Source organism: Ornithorhynchus anatinus, chromosome 3 (assembly GCF_004115215.2).
Source record: "Ornithorhynchus anatinus isolate Pmale09 chromosome 3, mOrnAna1.pri.v4, whole genome shotgun sequence".
NCBI lineage: Eukaryota > Metazoa > Chordata > Mammalia > Monotremata > Ornithorhynchidae > Ornithorhynchus > Ornithorhynchus anatinus.
In genome coordinates, this window is record NC_041730.1 from 14,535,991 (window position 1) to 14,555,460 (window position 19,470).

The 19,470-nt window shown below is 47.3% G+C and overlaps 1 protein-coding gene across 3 annotated transcripts in view; it reads right to left on the bottom strand.

Annotated features, from left to right (window-relative positions):
• The window catches only part of IRAG1 (inositol 1,4,5-triphosphate receptor associated 1), a 150,742-nt gene that overhangs the window by 29,556 nt on the left and 101,716 nt on the right, over nt 1–19,470 (bottom strand). For all 3 annotated transcript variants that reach the window (XM_029061526.2, XM_029061523.2, XM_029061524.2), the window contains exons 10-14: nt 13,510–13,588; nt 11,055–11,178; nt 6,359–6,389; nt 5,506–5,646; nt 1,947–2,078 (exon numbers count right to left, since the gene is read on the bottom strand). In XM_029061526.2, the coding sequence (XP_028917359.1) occupies nt 1,947–2,078; nt 5,506–5,646; nt 6,359–6,389; nt 11,055–11,178; nt 13,510–13,588 (507 nt within the window). The remainder of the gene's footprint in view (nt 1–1,946; nt 2,079–5,505; nt 5,647–6,358; nt 6,390–11,054; nt 11,179–13,509; nt 13,589–19,470) is intronic.

The window sequence follows — 19,470 nt, forward strand, 5'->3', positions numbered from 1 at the left end:
CTCGTATTTCTTGAGCGCTTACTGTTGGCAGAACACTGTGCTAAGAGCTTGGAAGAGTACAATAGAACGGACACATTCCCTGCCCACAGTGATCTTACAGTCTAGAGGGAGAGACAGACATTAATATAAGTAAAATACGGATATGAACATAAATGCTGTGGCGCTGAAGGTCTGGGGTGAATAAAGGGAGCAGAACATGAGTCAGGCATCAACTGTCCTCCCCAGGGGTCAGAGCAAGAAACAACAGACTAAAGTTGCAGCGCGAGAGACCTAGGCTAGACAGAAGTAAGAACTTCCTGAGAGGGAAATCTGTTAATCTCTAAGAAGCAGGGTGACCTAGTGGAAAGAGCACGGACCCGGGAGCCAGATGACCTGGGTTCTAATACCAGCTCTGCCAGTTGCTTGATGGGTGACCTTGGCCAAGTCACAGCGTGGCTTAATGAAGTGGCTTAAGTGGCTTGAGCGAGAAGGCTCAAGTGGCTTAAGAGAAGCAGCGTGGCTCAGTGGAAAGAGCCCGGGCTTGGGAGTCAGAGGTCATGGGTTTGAATCCCAGCTCTGCCACTTCTCAGCTGTGTGATGGTGGGCAAGTCACTTCACTTCTCTGTGGCTCAGTTCCCTCATCTGTCAAAAGGGGATTAACTGTGAGCCTCACGTGGGACAACCTGATTACCCTGTATCTCCCCCAGCGCTTAGAAGAGTGCTCTGCACATAGTAAGTGCTTAACAAATACCAAAATTATTATTATCATTATTATTAATGGAAAGAACATGGGCTTGGGAGTTAAAGGATGTGGGTTCTAATCGCGGCTCTGCCCTTTGTCTGCTGGGTGACCTTGGGCAAGTCACTTCACTTCTCTGGGCCTCGCTTATCTCATCTGTAAAATGGGGATTAAGACTCTGAGGCCCACGAGGGACGGCCTGCTTACCTTGTGTCTACCCCAGTGCTTAGAACAGTGCTTGGCACATAGTAAGCGCTTTACAAATACCATAATTATTATTATTATTGTTCTCTGTGTCTCAGTTCTCTCACCTGTAAAATGGGAATTCAATATCTATTCTCCCTTCCCAGTAATAATAATAATAATGTTGGTATTTGTTTAGCGCTTACTATGTGCAGAGCACTGTTCTAAGCGCTGGGGTAAACACAGGGGAATCAGGTTGTCCCACGTGGGACTCACAGTCTTAATCCCCATTTTACAGATGAGGGAACTGAGGCACAGAGAAGTTAAGTGACTTGCCCACAGTCACACAGCTGACAAGTGGCGGAGCTGGGATTCGAACTTATGAGCCCTGACTCCAAAGCCCGTGCTCTTTCCACTGCGCCACGCTGCTTCCCAGTAGAATGTGAGCCCCATGTGGAGCAAGGACTGTGACCACTTGTCTGCTGTGTGACCTCGGACAAGTCACTTCATTGCTCTGTGCCTCAGTTACCTCATCTGTAAAATGGGGATCGAGACTGTGAGCCCCCGTACAATAAACAGTGATGCTCCCGGCCCAGAATGAGCTTATAGTCCAGATGGAGGGCTGCTGGGGAGGCAGACATCATTACAAATAAATACCATGACAGATCTGTACATAAGTGCTGTGGGGTGAGGAGGGGGAAGAGCAAAGGGAGCAAGTCAAGGCGAAGCAGAAGGGAGTGGGAGATGAGGAAAAGTGGGGCTTAGTCTGGGAAGGCCTCTTGGAGGAGATGGGCCTTCAGTAAGGCTTTGAAGCCGGGGGAGAGTAATTGTCCGGCGGATTTGAGGAGGGAGGGCGTTCCAGGCCAGAGGCAGGACGGAGGTGACGGGGTGGCGGCGAGAAAGGCAAGACGGGGGCCCAGCGAGAAGGCTAGCGCTAGAGGAGTGAAGCGTGGGGGCTGGGTTGGAGAAGGAGAGGAGCGAGGCGAGGTAGGAGGGGGCAAGGTGATGACCCAGAAGGGAAGGCGGAGGAGCGGCAGGGTCTCACCTGGCGCACGGCTCCCACCACCTCGGCCCGGCTGGAGAGGCGGGCGGCCAGGCGGTGCAGCACGGCGATGTCCTCCAGCAGCTTCTGGCAGCCTTCTCTCGGTTCGCACTGCTGCCCCACGGAAGCCGAGCACTGAAAGGCAAGGAGACCGGAAACCCTCGACTCGCAGGCCCCGGACGGGGGCAGGGGGCATTTCCAAAGCGGTGTGACTCGGGGCACCGGTGCCCCGCCACAGTTCAGATTCCCTGAAACGCTCCAAGCGGAGATTTCCTCAGCCCTCACTGAAACTCATTTGCAATCGTGGTGTTTGCTGGACACCGGTTCTTCAGGCCTCACTGGCCCGGGGCTGTCGGTCAGTCAAAAGGAGATTAGAAGGCCGTCATTCTTCTTAGTTGCTTTTTTATTTTTTTGGTTGGGTGTTTCGTGGCCCACGTAGCCTTTTAGCAAATAATTCAAAGTACTCAGAGCAGTAACTGGCAAAACCCCCCTCTAGACTGTGAGCTCGTTGTGGAATGGGGCTGTTGCTTGTTATGCTGTACTCCCCCAGCGCTTAGTATAATGCTTTGCACAGCTAAGCGCTCAGTAAATACAGTCGCGTGAATGAATTGAACGAAGAATCACACATGCATTAATGCTTCAAATATCCGTTGAACAAGAAGCAGTGTGGCCCTCATGAAGAACAGTGTGGTCTAGTACAGAGAGCCCAGGTTTGGGAGTCAGAGGACCTGGGTTCTAATTCCTGCTCCACCATTTGGGTGCTGTGTGGCCTTGAGCCAGTGTGCCTCATTTACCTCATCTGTAAAATGGGGATTAAGACGGTGAGCCCTAAATAGGGTAAAGACTGTGTTCATAACAAATATCATAATTATTATTATTCAGAAACAACCATCACAGTCAATGACCCCGCCAGCCGGAAATGGCATAGTCCACGTTCTTTAGGAAAGGGCTGACCTTTTGTTACTATTTTTATTATTATATTTGTTAAGCACTTTCTGTTTCAAGCACTGTCCTAAGCACAGGGGTAGATACACATTAATCAGATCGGACTCGATCTATGACCCAGTTGGGACTCACAGTCCAAGTAATAGGGAGCGGGGTTTCATCCCCATTTTACAGTTGAGGAAACTGAGCACAGGGAAGTTAAGTGACTTGCCCAGGTCAAACAGCAAGCTCAGAACCCACGTCCTCCGACTCCCAGGACCATGTTCTTTCCACTAGGCCATGCTGCTTCTCGCCCTTTTCGCCCAGTCCATCAGAGGGGACTCGGACAGAGCCGCTTCAAACCCAGAGTTGCTCTGAAAAAGGGGCCGCAAACATCCATAAAGGAGCACTGAAACTGAATTTATGAGCTGTCAGACAAAATTCCTTTCCAATCCTCCTCCTGTCAGAAGCCAAGCATAGAGACAATAATAACTAAAGGGCTCGAGATGTTCCCCACTAGCTCAGTCGGCAAGTGAAGGAGAAGTCCAGGTCAGGACCACCAACCTTGCTGAATAATGTTTGCCCCCAGTTTCCAAACGGAAGACAGCTCGCCGGCCCACGATTATGGAACTTCAACCTCTCAAGATCAGATGAGTGATGGATTCTGCTTCCTTTAGCTCACTTTCCCTCTTGGGGAATTTTCCTCTTCACTTTCAGTGGTAATACGCATTTCACACCTACTGGTAGCTGACTCACTGAGGATGTGTTCCCTGGCTTTTATGAAATCAGAGGGAGTGAGAAATACATATTCTGCAGTACAAACAAAGTAGTGTCTGCCTTGTCCATGTGACATAAACTAGATTTTTTTGTGTGGAAAAATCATAGTTTGGAAAACTCATTTTTTTTTGGGTTTTTTTTGTGTGTGTGTGGTATCTGTTAAGCACTTACAATACGCCGGGCACTGTACTAAGCACTGGGGTAGATGCGAGCTAATCAGGTTGGACTCAGTCCTTGTCCCATATGGGGCTCAGAGTCTCAATCCCCATTTTACAGATGAGGTAACTGAGGCCCAGGGAAATGAAGTGACTTGCCCAAGGTTACGCAGCAGACAAGTGACAGAGCTGGGATGAGAACTGAGGTCTTTCTGACTCCAAGGACTGCGCTCTACCCGCTAGACCACAGAAAACAAAAAACCTTTAGGGCCAAGTTCATCTGGGTTCTAATCCGGGCTCTGCCACAAACCTGCTGTGTCATCTAGGGCAAGTCATTTAACTTCTCTGTGTCTCAGTTTCCTCATCTGTAAATGAAAATTAAAAATGAGAATTAAATACTTCCCCCAAGACTGTGAGCCAGGAAAGGACCTTGGCGAACGTGCGTATCTTGTATCTATACCAGGGTTGGATACCGTGCTTGGTACCTAGTAAGTGCTAATATAATTCTTGTTATTCTTGTTAGAATTATTACTATTATTGCTGCCGTTATTGTTATTGTTGATTATTACTATTGATTGTTATTCTTATTATGATTATTATTGGGATGAATGTTTCAGCTGCGTCATGGCTGTACTTGCAGCGTAGCCTAGTGGATAGAGCACGGGTCTGGGAGTCCCAAGGATTTGGGTTCTAATCCCAGCTCCGCCACTTGTCTGCTGTGTGACCTTGGGCAAGTCACTTCACTTCTCTGGGCCTCAGTTACCTCATCTGTCAAACGAGGATTGTGTAAGCCCCTAGGAGGGACAGGGAATATGTACAACCAGATTAGTTTGTATCTACCCCAGAGCTTAGTAAAGTGCCAGGCACATGGTAAGTGCTTAACGAAAAACACAGTTATTACTAGGCATAATGGGAGCTGTCCGTACCAGACACGGTGGGCAGATCTTATTTGGCCCCAGTGAGGTGTACCAGCTGCAAAGCCTGAATAAGTAGGGGTCCCTGCCCTCCTCCTCCTCCTCCAGGCTCTGTTCCAGCATATAATAATAATAATAATAATGATATTTGTTAAGCAGTTACTATGTGTCAAGCACTGTTCTAAGCGCTGTGGTAGATATAAGGTAAGCAATTTGTCCCACGTGGGGCTCACAGTCTTTATCCCCATTTTACAGATGAGGTAACTGGGGCACAGAGAAGTCAAGTGACTTGCCCAACATCACACAGCAAAGAACCCAAGACCTCCGACTCCCAAGCCCACGCTCTTTCCACTATGTCCGCATATCAAATAGATGGGGAATAATAATAATCACTGCGGTATTCGTTAAGCGCTCACTATGTGCCAGTCACTGTACGAAGCACGGGGGAGGATACGAGCAAATCGAGTTGGACATAATCCCTGGATGGCCTGGAGCTCCAAATCTTAATCCCCATTTTACGGATGAGGTAGCTGAAGCCCAGAGAAGTGAAGTGACTCGCCCAGTATCACACAGCGGCAGCCGAGTGGCTCCCAGGCTTGTGATCTATCCGGCTGCAGAACCACGGACCCCTGGGGCTCATGCCCAGCGGCTACCACTTCTGCCTTTGCCCGGGGCTTTTCAAGGAGAGTTCGGTGAGGGATTTCTGTCCCCACCCTGGGGCTGACCAGGACCCTCCGGGGAGGAGGCGGAGACAGAGGAAGTTACCCCCCAGAGTCAGGAAAGTCTCCTTACCGTGATGGAGGCCTTAAAGTTGTCCAATTCCTTCTCGGTGTCCTCTTCCGTGAGATTCCTCTCCCGCTCTGCCAGACTAATTCTAGACTCCAGCGTGTAGCTGTCATTTCTAAAGGCCAAGGAGAGTTGTACAAACACATTCTGGAGGGGTGAAGGCATGGGAGAGCTGTTAGAAGAGTTTCTGAGCGGTAGAAGGCAGAGTTTATTCGTTTATAAAATGTGCTTCCTGTAAATCCATTAGAATACAAAATGACCACAATGGAAACAGAGCTGGGTGAACCGGGGGGGGGGGGGGAAGCACACATCTGGAAGCCAGAGGAGCTGGGTTCTAATCCTGACTCTGCATCTTGACTGAGGTGTGACCTTGGGTGAGTCACTTCACTTCTCTGGGCCTCAGTTACCTCATCTGTCAAATGGGGATTGAGACTGTGAGCCCCACATGGGACAGGGACTGAGTCCAACCCGATTTGCTTGGATCCACCCCAGTACTTAGTACAGTGCCTGGCACATAGTAAGCGCTTAACAAATGCCATAATTATTACTTCACTTCTCTGTGGCTCAGTTACCTCATCTAGGATAAAATACCTGTTCTCCCTCCCTCTTAGGCTGTGAGACCCATAAGGGACAGAGAGTGCGTCTGACCTGCTTCAGTTGTATCCACCCCAGAGCTTAGTGCAGGGCTTTGAACATTTACCCCAAGTGGTTCACTGATCCGCCCTCAATGGACACCGCTTTATCCCCAGAGTCAAATTAGCGACATCAATTACAATCTAGCCCAGGCATAGCGGGTGTGTTCTTCAATACACAGATGAGGCAGAGGAATTGACTGGCATGAATTTAGCGAGACACTCACCTCGACTTCCTTTTCTGTAAGCGGAGGGGCACTGTTAAGAAGACACAAATGTGGCGTTTACTCAGATTTCGAAATGAACGGAGAGGTGATCTGGGGGCCGCACGATTCATTCATTCATGCATTCAGTTGCAGAGCACCGTACTAAGCGCTTGGGAGAGTACAATATAACAACAAACAGACACATTCCTGCTCACAGTCTAGAGGGGGAGACAGATATTAATATAAATAAATAGATAAATGAATAAATCAATGACAGATATGTACAGATATATACTTATGTGCCGCAGGGAATACATATGTGCTGAGGGGACGACCACGATGGGAAGACCTGGGTATTCTCAGATGTAGCCTTGCAGGACTGGGATGGGTGGGGGGTGGTTATAAAACTACAAAACAGCATTCATTCATTTGTATTTATTGAGCGCTTACTGTGTGCAGAGCACTGTACTAAGCGCTTGGAAAGTAAAATTCGGCAACAGATAGTGACAATCCCGACCTGACAATGGGCTCCCTTGGGCCCCCCGAGCTGGAGATCGACACCCCCATCCCCGAACGCGGACTCGCCACGAAAATCCCGGGGCCTCCGTGGAGGAAGGAGACAGAAACCCGGAGGGGAGGGTGAGAAAACGTATCGGTACCCGAAGACGAGGGTCTGAAGGGTCTCACTATGGGAGAAGAGGTCAGCACGGAGGAAGACGGCCTCCTCAGAGACCACTGGCCAGCAATGCTCCCATTTGGAGAAAAATGTCACTCCTGGAAGGGGTGGCTTTTTTGGCCCAATCTGACTTAGAATAAGAGGTGGAGAGGAGCTGGGTTCATCGTTCAAATCGATCGATCGACAGTCGGCGCTTAGTACGGTGTTTTCTACACAGTAAGGGCTCAATAAATACGATTGAATGAAAGTATTTATGGAGCGCTTATTCCCGCGCAGAGCCCTGCGCAAAGGGCTTGGGAGAGTACGCCGCAACAGGATCGGCGGACGCATTCCCCGCCAAATCCTGGAGCGAGTAAATACAGTGGAGGCCTTTCCTTTCCTGTGTCTGTGCGGTTGCTCTAACAGAGAGGGCAGAGGGGAAAAGGGCCCCATCAGCGTCACAGGACTGGGGTGAAAAAATCCACGAACAATGATCAAACCATCAGGAAACGGGACTTCCGCTGCTGGGCCCAACACCCTCCAGCGCACGTTCTATTCCCGGAGAAGCAGGGGAGCACAGACTGTTTTGTTACTGGGGCAGGTTATCACATCTGACGCAATAGCGCCTGTTTTTCTTTCATTCATTCAGCCTCCTTTCGGGACATTTGGGAATACACTGAGGGGTCAGAATGAGACAGGACATGGGGCTTACAACATCCAGAATTTTGACTTTACTTTCCCGCAAACAACTTGTAGGCAGGGAATGTGCCTTTCTATTGTTGTACTGTACTCACTCTCCCAAGCTCTGCTTTCCAGAGAGTAAGCACTCTGCTGTGAGTCGATGGTTGGGCAGGGATTGTCTCTATTTGTTGCCGAATTGTACTTTCCAAGCGCTTAGTACAATGCTCTGCACACAGGAAGCGCTCAGTAAATACGACTGAATGAATACAAGTGAATGAGTTCCCACTTCCCGAGGTGGCTCCTTTAGGAGCAGGACCAGGGCAAGCAGAAGCAGTGTGGCTTAGTGGATAGAGCTTGGGCCTGGGAGTCAGAAGGATCTGGGTTCTAATACTGGCTCTGCCACATATCTGCTCTGTGACCTTGGACAAGTCATTTCACTTCTCTAGGTCTCAATTACCTCATCTGTAAAAATGGGGATTGACAGTGCGAGCCCCATGTGGGACAGGGACTGTGTCCAACCTAATTACCTTATATCTACCCCAGTGCTTGGTACAGAGTAAGTGCTCAACAAGTATTATTTTTTACTATTATTAATGATAATAAATGATAAAGGTTATAATGGGTTGTGGTGGGCCAATCAAAACTGACCCTTCCCATTCTTTTTTATTTGCATGAATTTCTCAGACACAGAATCGAGATAGGGGATTATAAACCTTCCTTTGTCAGCTACTGCTTTTACCCTGGGTCCACTGTGTTCACTTTTTGAAAGATTCAAAAACACAGAGGATGTGGAAAAGCACAGTTCAACCCAACAAAATCCTACCGTGCTTGATGGCACCTGCCAAACTTGCAGAGTAAAATGGGAGAGGGGAGAATCTGGTCCTAGGCCCTTGTCCGTGCCGAAATATGGAGCCCGCCTCGCCCCAGGCTAGCCCGTCCTCCAGGAGCATGGGCCCGGACTCAGCTGGGAACCAGGAGGGCCCGATGGAGCCCGGCCTCTCTGCTGGGGGCGAGATAAGGGTGGAAAGGGCCATGAGCCCGTGGACTGCTAGGGCTCAGAGGTCCAGACACCATCCAGGGGTGTCCACTCACCGTTGCTGGGTAGGGATTGTCTCTATTTGTTGCCAAATTGTACTTTCCAAGCACTCAGAGAAGCAGCGTGGCTCAGTGGAAAGAGCACGGGCTTTGGAATCAGAGGTCATGGGTTTGAATCCCGGCTCGGCCACTTGTCAGCTGTGTGACTTTGGGCAAGTCACTTAACTTCTCGGTGCCTCAGTTACCTCATCTGTAAAATGGGGATTAAGACTGTGAGCCCCACGTGGGACAAACTGATTCCCCTGTGTCTACCCCAGCGCTTAGAACAGTGCTCAGCACATAGTAAGCGCTTAACAAATACCAACATTATTATTATTATTATTACTCTGTATCTACCCCAGCACTTAGAACAGTGTTCTGTACATAGTAAGCACTTAACAAATACCAACATTATTATTATTATTAGAACAGTGGAGAACTGTCTACCCCAGTGCTTAGAACAGTGCTCGGCACATAGTAAGCACTTAACAAATACCAACATTATTAACAGTGCTCTGCACACAGTAAACGCTCAATAAATACAATTGAATGAATGGTTCTGAAGTGTGGGACCGATGCACCTAACACAAACACGAGTCCCTGGCCGAAGGAGGCCTTTCACAGCTAATGGGAGGGAGGAAAGGGTACAGGACAGATCCACCCCAGTCGGTCAGTCCATAAGTCGTATTTATTGAGTGCTTACTGTAGGCGAGCGCTGTACTAAGCACTTGGGAGAGTACAATTCAAGAATAAAAAAGAGACATTCTCTGCCCACAATGAGCTTCCCAGCCAGCCTGCCATTCTTCAGGTCAGCCACAACCTTTGAGAGTCAGGATCGACACTCGCACTGGGGTTAAACACCCAGTCAAGATGGACGATGATCATGTAGCGGAAAGACCAGAGAGCACATGATTAACGACTGAATTTCTCAGCCAACTCTTGGCTCCTGACAGATTTGGGAAAGCCAACGGTCATGAAAAATTAATAATAGGCTTTCAAACGCCATTAAGGAAAAATACTTTCTCCCTCAAAAACGTCTGCAATTCCTCCAGGACGATTTGCTTCTCAATACAGATTTCCATGTAAAATTAATCACCAGCTGATCTCTCCATGAATAGCCAAGGGATACGGATTTTATTTTCTAACCAGCCGATGTCCTTGGGGTCTTGAATACAGACAGAGGCCCCGATTGTTTCCGGGGCCAGTCAGGAAAACTGCCCTGAATCTGGTGACTAACTGTTGCAACTAGAGATACAAGGAGACTTGCTGTAGCCTGGATCCTGAGAAGAGGAGAGGAGTGAATGCCATGTAAAGTAAACTCACTTTTGCCCGAAGGACGAGGGATTTATTCAGTTCCAGACTCAAAAGGAGTGTTTCGGTCCTATTGCAGAATCTTAGAAAACTCTACCCGAAGCTGGCCATGCAGCCAGGGAAGACATCATTCATTCATTCATTCATTCATTCAATAGTATTTATTGAGGGCTTACTATGTGCAGAGCACTGTACTAAGCGTTTGGAATGTACAATTCAGCAACAAATAGAGACAATCCCTGCCCAATGACGGGCTCATAATCAAACGATCAATCAATCAGTGTCATTTATTGAGTGCTTACTACGTGCAGAGCACTGTACTAAGCACTTGCGAGAGCGCAATTCAACAGAATTAGCAGACACGTTCGCTGCCCACGGCAAGTTTACCGCCTAATTAGGGGCAAGAGAGTCGCACTGGGATTTGCGGGACTTGCGGATCAAAGTTATTCAACAGTGTCTTTCAGGCAGTCGGTCAGTAAGTCAGTCATATTTGTTGAACGCTTACTGTGTGCAGAGCACTGTACTAAGCGCTAGGAAGAGTACAATTTAACAATAAACAGAGACATTTGTTCCCCTGGAGCTGTTTCTCAAAAAAGGCTGGATCTGTATAAAGTGAACAAGGAGGACTAGGGTCCAGACCCCCAGCTGCCAAAAGTGGGTCAGTGTAAAAAAAAAACCGCATGTAGAGTGAGGGGTACTTTTCCTACCCAGTGCTCAGTACCTAGAGAAAGTTCTGGAAAGTTCTGGGGGCAGTGATTTAGGGAAACATGGGTTGGAAGTTTCTCCTTATTCCTCAAACTTGGCGAACATGGGTTGGAAGCTTCTTCTTATTCCTCAATCTCAAGCAAGTCTCCAGCAGCTCCCAAAGGAGACACCCCACGTAGCCATCAACTGGGAACAACCCAGAGGAACTCTCCTGTCCCAGAATTCCCAAAAGACAATTTTTTTTCCCTCGGGACACTACTTCCACTGCCTGAGGGACGCTGAGCAGTTTACCTTCCAGGAAGAGACTTGTGAACGCGCAGTTTCCGTAGCAGCACGTCTGAGATGTTGGGCATCACCTCTGAGCCATTCTTCGTCTCATCTTCTTCCGTGGCTGGAGGGAGCCCAGAAGCAGGACCTGAAAGTGATGTTTTTCAGAATTTTCATCATTAATTATTGAGCTCTTTATGGACAGGAAAGGTGCCTGCTAATTCTGTTGTATTGTTGAACTCTTTATGGACAGGAAAGGTGCCTGCTAATTCTGTTGTATTGTACTCTCCAACGCTCCATATGTAGTAAAAGCTCAGCCAACACTATGGATTGATTGATTGATTGATTGATTGGACCCAGGACAAAGGAAATCTGTTCATAGAGGTCCCTCTAAATCTTGCAAGTACAGAATCAATCAATGCTATTTATTGAGCACTTACCACGTGCAGAGCACTGTACTAAGTTGTTTGGGAGAGGACTTTACAGTAGAGTTGTGAGACACAATCCCTGTCTTCAAGGAGCTTACAATCTAAAGAGGAAGACAGAAGAAATTTCGGGCAGCGGGGACCAACTGAGTTTAAAGATAGTTACTTAATGGCTTTGGGATCGCCTAACAATAATAACTGCAATGTTTGTTAAGGACTTACTATGTGCCAAGCATTGTGCTAAGTGCTCAGATCGATCCTCTCCACAGGGAGGTCCAGCAAGCTTCAGTAACATTCATTCTGTAATGACCTACCAAGCTTTTCCGTCATGCCCGATGACAGCCTTTCTGTAATGACCACCCAAGCCGAGGGAATCAAGAATTATTAAAGGGATAAAAACTTTGGGCTTCTTCCGGGGTCTGTCACTTCCTGAGGCACATAGAATGCACTTAACAACTACCATTAAAAGGCAACAACAAAAAAAGAAGATCCCCAAAAAAATCAAGGAAAAGAAAGGTACAGTGTGATAATCAATCTGTGGTATTAATTGAGTGCTTACTGTGTGCAGAGCACTGAATTAAGCACTTGGGAGAATATAATGAGAGAGTAGGAATGACTCTTGCCCTTCATGGAGCTTACATTCTTTGGCTACTATTATTATTATTATTATCATGTGCCATCGAGTCATTTCCAATTCATAGTGACTCCATGGATATACTTCCTCCAGTACATCCTGTCCTCTGCCATAATCTGCAAGCTTTCTAACGGTTCTTCGGTTATCGTTGTTATGGTCTCTGTCTAGCTACTGGTCTGCCTCTTCCACATTTTCCCTGGATTTTTCCTAGCATTAGTGTCTTCTCCAGAGAATTAGTCCTCCTGATTATGTGTCGTAAATACCTAAGTGGAGACATCTGGCCTTCCAAAGTCCACTTTGATTTAATTTGCTCTAAAATCCATTCTTTGTTTTTCGGGGCGTCCATGATATTCGCAAAAGCCTTCTCCAACACCACATTTCAAAAGAATCGATGTTCTTTCTGTCCTGTTTTTTCACTGTCCGGCTTTCAGATCCATACACTGTCACTGGAAACACCATAGAGTTGACTATTTGTATTCTTGTGGCAATCATTACAATCAACACATTTCATGACTTTTTCCAGGCTCTTCATAGCAAGTCTTCCTAACATTAATCTTCGGGGTATCTCTTGGCTACTAGTTCCTTTATCACTGATTATCAATCCCAGAAGGGAAAAATTGTCAACTATTTCAACCTTCTCTCCATCCACTACAAATGTGTTAAAGCTTCCAGTTGTCATGTTCTTTGTTTTCTTGACCTTCAAATGTAGGCCCATCTGTTCCTCAACTTTTAATAATAAGCCCTTCAGATCCTCTTCACTTTCTCCTTGTTGGGTTGCATCATCAGCATAACCAAGGTTGTTGATATTCCTTCTTCTAATCTTTACTTCCTGTTCATCTTCATCCAATCCGGCTTCTTTCATTAGGTATTTCGTGTAAAGGATGAACAGATAAGGCGATAACCTACTTCCTTGTTTTGTCAGAGAACCTACCACGGGTTTAAGCACTCAGTAAATACCACTGACTGACTGACTGAAGATAATGAAAGAACCAAACCATCAGAAAACAGGAAGTTGTATGGCCTAGTGAATAAGGCACAGACCTGGGAAAAGGAGGACCAGGGTTCTAATCCTGCCTCTGCCACATGGCTACTGGGTGAACATGGGCATTCGCTTAACTTCTCTGTACCTTTATTTCCTCAATTGCAAAGTGGGGATTCAAAACCTGTTCTCCCTTCTACTTTACTGTGAGCCCCTTGTGGGCCTAGACTGATTAAGTCATATCTCCCCCAACTCTCAGAACAGTGCTTGACACAGGGTAAAGGCTTAAATACCATTTGGGAAAAAAAACCAAGAAAAAAGCATAGAAATTGGGCTTGACAGATGGAGAAGGCGGTGGGATTAGGTATGAGAGTCTCTTAGGGGGAAATTTCTGGATATCAGAGCCACCTGGGATAGATGTCCCTTCCCTGCTCACCTTACCTTTTTCTTGTTCTGCTGCTTCACTAAGTTCTGGAAGTTTAAGTCCAACTAGATTTTGGTTTCTCATCAGTATATGCTCCTGTGGGGAGAAGGGAAAAAGTGAGTGATTTTCAGGAGCCTTCCTGAGCTGGGAAGTTTCTCTGAGGGAAATCTCTCAGCTTGCTTCACCCCTTCCTACCACAAAGACTGGTAGGCTTGGTCACGGGGTTTGAGGGGAAGGGATGATTTTTCCAGCGACATCTGAGTGGCTGTCAGCATTCCACGCTCTCCTCACCACACCGTCGTCAGCCACACCGTCGTCAGCCACACCGTCGTCAGCCACACCGTCGTCAGCCACACCTGCAGCTGATTTTCCCTAATACTGGAAATCTGTTCCCTCTAAATTTTACGTCTCCCCAGCCATGATCTGGAAACCGAACCAGAACCCTGGGCTCCCTCCCCTGAGCATCGACGACAACCTTTCTCTTCATCTCGAAGACAGCTGAATCGATCAAAGGAATTTATTGAGTGCTTACTACGTGCAGAGCACTGAGCTAAAAACTTGGGAGAGTACAACACAAAAGAGTTGACAGACATGTTCCCTGGCCACATTCCCTCATCTGCAAAATGTGCTTATAATCTAGAGACATTAATATAGGCCAATAATTTATAATATTTAGTTTAAAGACATGTACATAAGTGCTGTGGGGTTTAGGGTGGGGTAAATATCAAATACCCAGAGGTCAGAGGTCCAGGTTCATAGGCGATAAGAGGGTAGGTCGGAAACTGACTAGGAAAAAAAAATCCCCAAACCAGAAAGCATCATCTGATTGGGGGTGCTGTTTGGAGGGGGCTTCATTTACCTCAGGACATTGGAACCGTGGTTGCGGAGGGATCTTCTTCTGGGCAGGGTGTGAAATTCTGACAACCCTCAGGGATTCAGTCAGTTCCTGATTTCCACTTAGGTTGGAAGGCAGGACCTGGGTTCTAACCCTGGTTCTGCCCCTTGTCTGCTATGTGGCCTCGGACAGGTCACTGAACTTCTCTGTGCCTCAGTTATCTCATCTGTAAAATGGGGATTACGACTGTGAGCCCCATGAGGGACAGGGACTGTGTCCAACCTGATTAGCTTGTATCCACCTCAGCGCTTAGTACAGTACTTGGCGCAGAGTAAGTATTTAACAGATGCCATTAAAAAAAAAAAGTCACTTCCCCAAATCTGATCTCAGGTTAGTTGGTCCCATTTTAAGTGGTGCCCCAATCAGCCCAACATTAAAAAAAAAACTGTGGCATTTGTTAAGTGTTTAATGCATCAGCCCCAGTACTAAGCGCTGAGATGGATACGAGCAAATCAAGATGGACACGGTCCCTGTCCCACGTGGGGCTCACAGTCTCAATCTTCATTTTACAGATGAGGTAACTGAAGCCCAGAGAAGTGAACCGACTTGCCCAAGGTCCCACAGCAGACCTTCTGACCCCTAGGCCCATTCTCTATCCTCCACGCTTCTCAATATGCTCCACTGAAATTCACGGTTCCCTGGTTGGGGTCGTGGTTGTTCCCTCAGGAAGCATTTAAACGCTCAGCTCAGCGGTATTGTGTTTTAATCTCGGCACCTGACATATAAACAGGAACCGGTTGATTCATTGTTCCGTCATTCCTAAGTAACATAACAGTGGTCTCCAATAGAGATTTGAGGCTCCAAGAAACTTTCCTTTTGGGGTAGCTACCAGGAGAGGTGAGGAAAATGATCTGTCTAAATGATCCAGGAGCCTGGGGGCCTGAAGGACCTGGATTCTAATCCAGATTCCTCACTTGTCTGCTGTGTGCCTTTGGGCAAGTCACTTAACAGTTACCTCCTCTGAAGCAGTGAGGCTTAGTGGATAGAGCACCAGCCTGGGAGTCAGAAGGTCATGGGTTCTAATCCAGGCTCTGCCACATCTCTGCTGTGTGACCTTGGGGGAGTCACTTCATTTCTCTGGGCCTCAGTCCCTCATCTGAAAATGGGGATGAAGACTGTGAGCCCCATATGGGACAGAGACTGTGTCCAACTTGACTAACTTGTATCTACCCCAGGACTTAGAACAGTGCTTGGCACATAGTAAGGTCTTAACAAGTACCATAATACTTAATTATCATTAGCTCATCTGTAAAATGGGAATTAAGACAGTAAAGGTCCATGTGGGACACGGGCTTTGTCCAACCTTGTATCTACCCTAGGGCTTAGAAGAGTTCCTGGCACATAGGAAGTGCTTAACAAATACCATTAAAAAATGGTCGGGTTTTAAGTGCTCTCTATGTGCCAAGATTGCAATAGATACAAAGCGATCAGGTTAATAGTAATAATAAAAATGATAATAATTGTTGTATTTCTTAAGTGCTCACTATGTGCCGGGCACTGTACTAAGCACTGGGGGGATACAAGCAAATAGGGTTGGACCCAGTCCCTGTCCCATGTGGGGCTCACAAGTCTCAAGCCCCATTTTATAGATGAGTTAACTGAGGTTAGACCCGGTCCCGCTTCCACACGGGGTTCACAGTCAGAGAAGCAGGAAGAACAGGCATTTCATCATCATTTTACAGATGAGAAAACTGAGGCTCAGAGAGGTTAAGTGACTTACCCAAGGACACACAGCAGGTAAGTGGCGAAACTGGGACAAGATGGGGGGGCCCTCATTTCCACGTTCTTTCCGCTAGACCACACTGCCTCTCACAAGTACAGGGTTCTCTTGGAGTAATCTCACCTGGTCCAGGGAGTCGAATAGTCTGAAACGTCCCTCCATAGGTAGTCCTTTGCCTCCAAAGAGCATATTAGACTCCCCCGACTCCCGGGATTGGAAGTAGGTGCTGCTCCCAGCCGACTCCCAGCCACTAGGCCTCTCTACTTCTCAAATGAACCGTGTGAACCGTCTTTGGCCTTGGCCCTGAAAGAAGTCACCATGACCTGCCACCTTCCACCCCGCTGCACATGTGACTTCTCCCCGGTGAATTCCTATCCCTGGCTGTGTGGAAGGAAGCAGAAAGATATCTGCCTACGCAGCCTGACCGGCAGAAGAAGTGATTTGCCAGACGGCCTTGAAGAGATCTGTGTGGGGGAAGGATTCTGAGAGATAAGAGAAATCAACCGGAGGGAGAAAAAAGACATCGGAAAGCAGTAAGAGTAGTTAGTGGCAATCAGAGATTTCAGCGTTCGGAAAGAGAAGCAGCGTGGCCTAGCGGAAAAAGTATGGTCCTGGGCGTCAGAGGACCTGGGTCCTAATCCTGGTTCTGCCAAATGCTTGCCGTACGACCTTGGGCAAGTTACTTCACTTCTCTGGGCCTCAGTGCAAAATGGGGATTAAATCCTACTCCCCGCTATTTAGACTAGGAGCTCTATTTAGGATAGGGACCGTGTCCAATGTGATAAACTCGTATCTATCCCTGCGCCTAGAACGGTGATCAATACATAGTAAGCGCTTAATGAATACCAGTGGAAAAAAAGGGAAGAGGTCTTCTTAAGAAGCAGTGTGGCTCAGTGGAAAGAGCCCGGGCTTGGGAGTCAGAGGTCATGGGTTCGAATCCCGGCTCCACCACTTGTCAGCTGTGTGACTGTGGGCAAGTCACTTAACTTCTCTGGGCCTCAGTTCCCTCATCTGTAAAATGGGAATTAACTGTGAGCCTCACGTGGGACAACTTGATTACCCTGTATCTACCTCAGCGCTTAGAACAGTGCCCTGCACATAGTAAGCGCTTAATAAATACCGGCATTATTAAGAGTTGCGAGAGAGGAAAGGTCATTTCTTTCCAGCTATTACAGTGTTTAGGAATGACAAACTGATGATAATCCTGGCTCCTGTTGCACTGTCTTACTCTGAAACAGGAAACAGAAAAGCCACTGATATGTTGGCATAGTGGGAGTGCGATGTTTCCATGTCACCAACTTGTTCGAAAGCATAGGTACCAACTTCACACAGCTCTCTGAGCTGGTCTCCCAGCCTCTCTCATCCCAGGGCTGAAAATCAATCAATGGTATTTATTGAGTACTTACTGTGTGCAGAGCACTGTATTGAGCAACTGAGCACTTGGAAAATATGAGCTTGTCCTCTAGAACTTAAGTTCACTGTGGGCTGGGAACATGTCTACCAACTCTTTAATATTGGACTCTCCCAAACACACAGTAAGCGCTCGATAAATATGATTAGTTTAGTACAATAATATAGAGTTGGTAGACAAGTTCCCTGCCCTCAGTGAGTTTGCAGACTCCAAATGGAGACTTTCTAGCCTGTTAACCCTATGAAACTCACTTCCTCTTCTTCCACTCCCTGTGTCACCCTCATTTCCTCCCTTTATTCACCTCCCCATCAGCCCCACAGCATTTATGGACGTCTGTAATTATTTATATCAATGCCTGTCTTCCCCTCTAGACTCTAAGCTCATTGTGGGCAGGGAACCCTTAGCACAGTGCTCTGCACACAGTAAGCACTCAATCAATATGATTGACTGAAACTTGTTCCCGCCCAGTTCTTATCGCCTCCATCCTGAAACTCTCTGGCACTTTTGTGCTCTTGGTTTCTGAATGAAAAATGGGCACCCATGTTTCAAAGCAGCATGGCCTAGTGGCCAGAGCAGGAGCTTGGGAGTCAGAGGAGGTGGGTTCTAATCACGGCTCCCCCACTTGTCTGCTGTGTGACCTTAGGCAAGCCACTTCACTTCTCTGTGCCTCAGTTACCTCATCAGTAAAATAGGGATTAAGACCGCGAGCCCCACGTGGGACAATCTGATTACCATGGATCTACCCCCGTGCTTAGAACAGTGCTTGGCACAAAGTAAGTTTTTAACAAATACTATTATTATTGTTATTATTATTATTAATCCCATCTCTACCACTTGTCTATCTGACCTTGGGCAAATCACTTAACTTCTCTGTGCCTCAGTCTCCTCATCTGTAAAATGGGGATTAAGACTGTGAGCCCCATATGGGACAGCAACTGTGTCTAACCCAATCATCTTGTATCCCAGGGCTTAGAACAGTGTTTAGCACATAGTAAGCACTTAACAAATGTCATTATCATTATTATTATTATTCAAAGCCTATCTGGAGAACATTCAGAGTCATCAGGCTGACCCTGAGCAGAATTCAAAGGAGGACGAGCCATTATCTCAGCCTCTGCACAGACCCGGAGGATGACCTGTCTTTTTCCAGAAAGCCGAACATCATAGCGCAGCCCAGCCTTTTCCCCATATTTTCCCTATTTTTCCCTGACCCCTTTCCGGAAACACTAACTAAGCTCTAGAATGAAATCCTATGGTTCAGATGCCTGAGAGAGAATCTCCCAGCAACCTCAAACTTAACATGGCCAAAACAGAACCCATCTTCCCACCCAAACCCTGCTCTCCCCCTGACCTTCTTATCACCGTAGACAACGCCACCATTCTTCCTGTCTCCCAAGCCTGTAATTTTGGCATTATCCTCGACTCAGTCTCTCATTCAACCCACTCATTCAAACTGTTAGGGAATCCTGTCAGATGTGCCTTTCCAACCTCTCTAGAATCTTCCCTTTCTTCTCCATCCAAACGGCTACCAAACTCATCCAAAGCACTTACCATTTCCCACCTTGACTATTGCACCAGTCTCTTTGCTTAAGTTCCCTGCCTCCCGTTTCTCCCCTCCCCAATCCATACTTGACTCTGCTGCCCGGATCATTTTTCTGAAAAACCATTCGGACCATATCTCCCCACTCCTCAAATACCTCCGGTGGTCGCCCATCCACCTCCACATGAAACAGAAACTTCTCTCCTTCGGCTTTAATAATAATAATAATAATGTTGGTATTTGTTAAGCACTTACTATGTGCCGAGCACTGTTCTAAGCGCTGGGGTAGACACAGGGGAATCAGGTTGTCCCACGTGGGGCTCACAGTCTTAATCCCCATTTTACAGATGAGGGAACTGAGGCACAGAGAAGTTAAGTGACTTGCCCACAGTCACACAGCTGACAAGTGGCA